The 3,300-nt window shown below is 39.9% G+C and overlaps 1 protein-coding gene across 1 annotated transcript; it reads right to left on the bottom strand.

The window, feature by feature from the left end:
- Window positions 1–282: 282 nt before the first annotated feature.
- On the bottom strand, window positions 283–3,277 carry LOC113213010 (uncharacterized; the record flags this gene model as incomplete). Its single annotated transcript, XM_052276337.1, is given in 3 exon segments — window positions 283–2,986; window positions 3,059–3,133; window positions 3,212–3,277. Coding segments are annotated over 3 exon segments (2,685 nt in total), but the record flags the coding sequence as incomplete, so codon positions are not given.
- Window positions 3,278–3,300: the final 23 nt, after the last annotated feature.

Below are 3,300 nucleotides of genomic sequence, written 5' to 3'. Positions count from 1 at the left end.
TGTGTTGTCCTAGGCGTGTCCCTACGTACTTTGTCCCTATCACGTCCCATCTGTGTCCCGCTAATTATGTCCTTGTGTTGTCCTAGGCGTGTCCCCACGTATTATGTCCGGATCACGTCCCTGCTGTGACCCGCCATTCGTGTCCTATGCGTGTCTCCGCTTATTTGTTCCTGGCGTCACGTCCCACTTCTGTCCTGCCATGTCCTCAGCCGTGTCCTGAGCGTGTCTCTATGTATTTCTGGGGTTCTTCAAAATTTCATAATAGACTCAATAATGGGCGAATTGTAACTATTCATAAATTATTTATTTTTAATTGAAGTTTAGCACACTTTCACATGACCTTAGATCTGGCTTAAATATTCACACTGTATGGGAAGGGAAATACATTTGTGAATTTATAAATACACAAATATTTGTTCTATATAGAACAAAACAAATTCAATTAATCAATTTCACCTATGTTAGCCATTGGAGCAACAAACAAACGATTTCTTACAGGCATTTTGATAGCAAATAATCTTACATTATCAAAAGAGATCCACTGAACGGCATCATTGTTTTCATTGTGAACTTCTTTTATGTGAGAGGCACCATTAAGAGCATTGCCAACCTCCAAACCACGGCAAAACAAACCACATTTCTCTTCTCCATCGTGTTCAAAAACCACAATCTTAACAATATCATAAAACTGATTATCATTAGTAAAAATTACACTATTGTTTGACTTAGAGGTGCGGTCTGCAAGAACATAATATTCGGTGGAATGAAGAATCATTCTTGATTTTCTGCATTGATAATACTCTGTGAGAAGGTCACAATGAAGATTTTCATTGTGGAGCAAAGCAATTTCATCTGCTGTTGGGGGTCTAGGACGAGCTCTTTTCCCAAAAAAATATACATCACCAATCTTGAGGGGATTGTCCATGACATATGGAGATGCTATATTTTGGAGCTCTTCTCTGACCTCTTCATCAAGCTCTTGGTCGTATGGCAACTTGCGAACAAGAGATTCTAGCAAGTAACGGTCCACAATTTGGTCTGCAGCTCCATGTGGAGAAGAGATATTATTTCTTAGTCGGCGATTCCATGACTCAAATGGAAAAGTGCTGTGAAGGTGTAGAGGACCCCAATTGCGGACTGCTTGAGCCAGATGTACCATGATGTGTATATTAAAACGCATTTTCTCTGGACCATGCATCGCTTGGAAACCAGTAACAAACCTCTGTAAGCATTCATGGGCAACTTCTATGTCATTATCCGTAACAGAATCACTTGACAGTATGAAGATACCTTTGGAGAGAAGAGAAAACAGACGCATATTTGCATTTGAAATGAGACCATCCATGCAGGGGATACCAAAATACAGAAGCCAATTCCTCCATTCAGTCCCTTTGTATTTTCTTCTCTTTGATATGCTTCTTGGTTTCCGAGAAATTAGTGAAGGGGTAAGAATTTTCAGAAGTCTTCCATCAATTTGGGCTTGTAAGTCTTCAACGTTTGCAGCTGCACTGAGAATTTCATTTGTAAGAAATTTAGTCACCCCAAGAAATATGGGATGTAAATCGTCCGGGGAAAATCCAGTGGCAAAATTGAAATCATCCAAATTAATCAGCACTGAAGGCCCGTGGAACCCATGAACATTTCGATTTGCATTGGCTTGCTGCATGTCGTGCCTAACACCAGCATCAGTGCGCAGAGGGGCATCAGGAATAACCAGTACTCGCTCTACCCCACGCACCTGCATTACTATTTCAGTTCCTGGGAGAGGGAACCTCATACATCCAGCCAACTTCACACCAGGATGCAGACAGAAAGGGCAACTGTAATGACCGCTGTAAATCTTTAAGTTCATAAGGAGAGCTCGGGCTCTAGCATCAAGACAAAAACAGGTAGGCTTCATGCGACTGATAAACAATTGTTCATTATGTTCCCACTCAATGCCATTTCTAGAAATATGACTCAGTTCACCAACAAATCTTTCAAACAGCATACTCAAATCAGCTTCTCCATCAGCAATGATCAAACCAGCAAGAAAAGTTAGCTTCTGCCTTAAAGCAGGTGGCAGTTCATTGATTCTTCCTAAAATTGCCCAGCCTTGAGAATTTGATGATCTGCTTGTACTGAAACCATCTGTATTCAATTGACATGTTAGATCAAATTCTTGAAGACCATTTTCCATATTTTCTAAGGCTTTATAGCCGTCACCATCTATTACATCTTCACGAGCATCTTGATTGAATTTTCTTCTTGTATACTTGTACTGAAGGTGTTGTCGAATTTCCGGGATGGAGAGTAGACTTTTGAGCTGTTTTGTCAGGCTTAAAGTTATAAAATATTTCACATTGCGACGCTGGCTTCTATAGTCACACAACTCATTATTACATACCACTACTCTAGGCAAGTCTTTTAAAACACCAAGAACAGACAAGCATTTTTCACAGTATGCATGTTTCACAATACCAGCTGATTTCTTTTGAAGCACAGCCCATAACTGTTTTTTGGTACTGGGTAGAGCTTTAAAGGCATTAGTTACATTGGCTATACGGCACAGTTCAACCACGGTTACATAATTAAGGTTTTGTTCAGCAGCTAAAGTTAAGATCATAGCTAAAACTTCTTTAGCAGTACGCCCATGAGCAGCTTGCAGCACACGATTGAGTGATGGATGACCCAGTGAAAAGTTGTCTTCATCTAACACTCCATTTATATTTGAGTCATTAGCATTACTTAAATCATCTCCATCCCCTTCAGGATCATCGCCACCAGGACCACCACCATCAGGATCTCCACCTCCATTTTCATCATTTGAATCTTCGTCTGATTCATCATTTGGAGTATCCTCAACTGAACTCGGTTCGTTATCCGATGATTCACTGTTCCCTTCACTCTCACTATATGAATCTTCATTCCGAAAGTGATCCAATCGATATGCAATAACATCACTCCAATTCATGGTTGAATCATTCTCATCTCCATCTAACAGCATCTGTCAAAAACGTTGAAACATTATGCTTAGTTTAAACCACCTCAAAAAAGAAAGAATTGTTACGGCACCTACTTCAGTGGGAGTTGAAGGACCTGGTTTGCTCGCCCCAACTGAACCTGATAAACTATCTTCATAAGTATGTGGTTCCTGTGAAAAAAATTATCAATCATTAATTTGAGTTACAAAGCCATAGACCAATCCAAAGTCGTATTAAGTGCCACATACCTCATCCAAACAGAAAGAATTGTTGGAAGGTTCTTCTCCATTGGTTTCAGAATATGAAACATTGCTCTACAATTCAAACAAGATATAAT

Source organism: Frankliniella occidentalis, unplaced genomic scaffold (genome assembly GCF_000697945.3).
Source record: "Frankliniella occidentalis isolate FOCC.00 unplaced genomic scaffold, Focc_3.1 Scaffold2575, whole genome shotgun sequence".
NCBI classification, from domain to species: Eukaryota; Metazoa; Arthropoda; class Insecta; order Thysanoptera; family Thripidae; genus Frankliniella; species Frankliniella occidentalis.
Note: the sequence above shows the minus strand (reverse complement) of the source record. Positions and strands in the feature narration are given on the sequence as shown.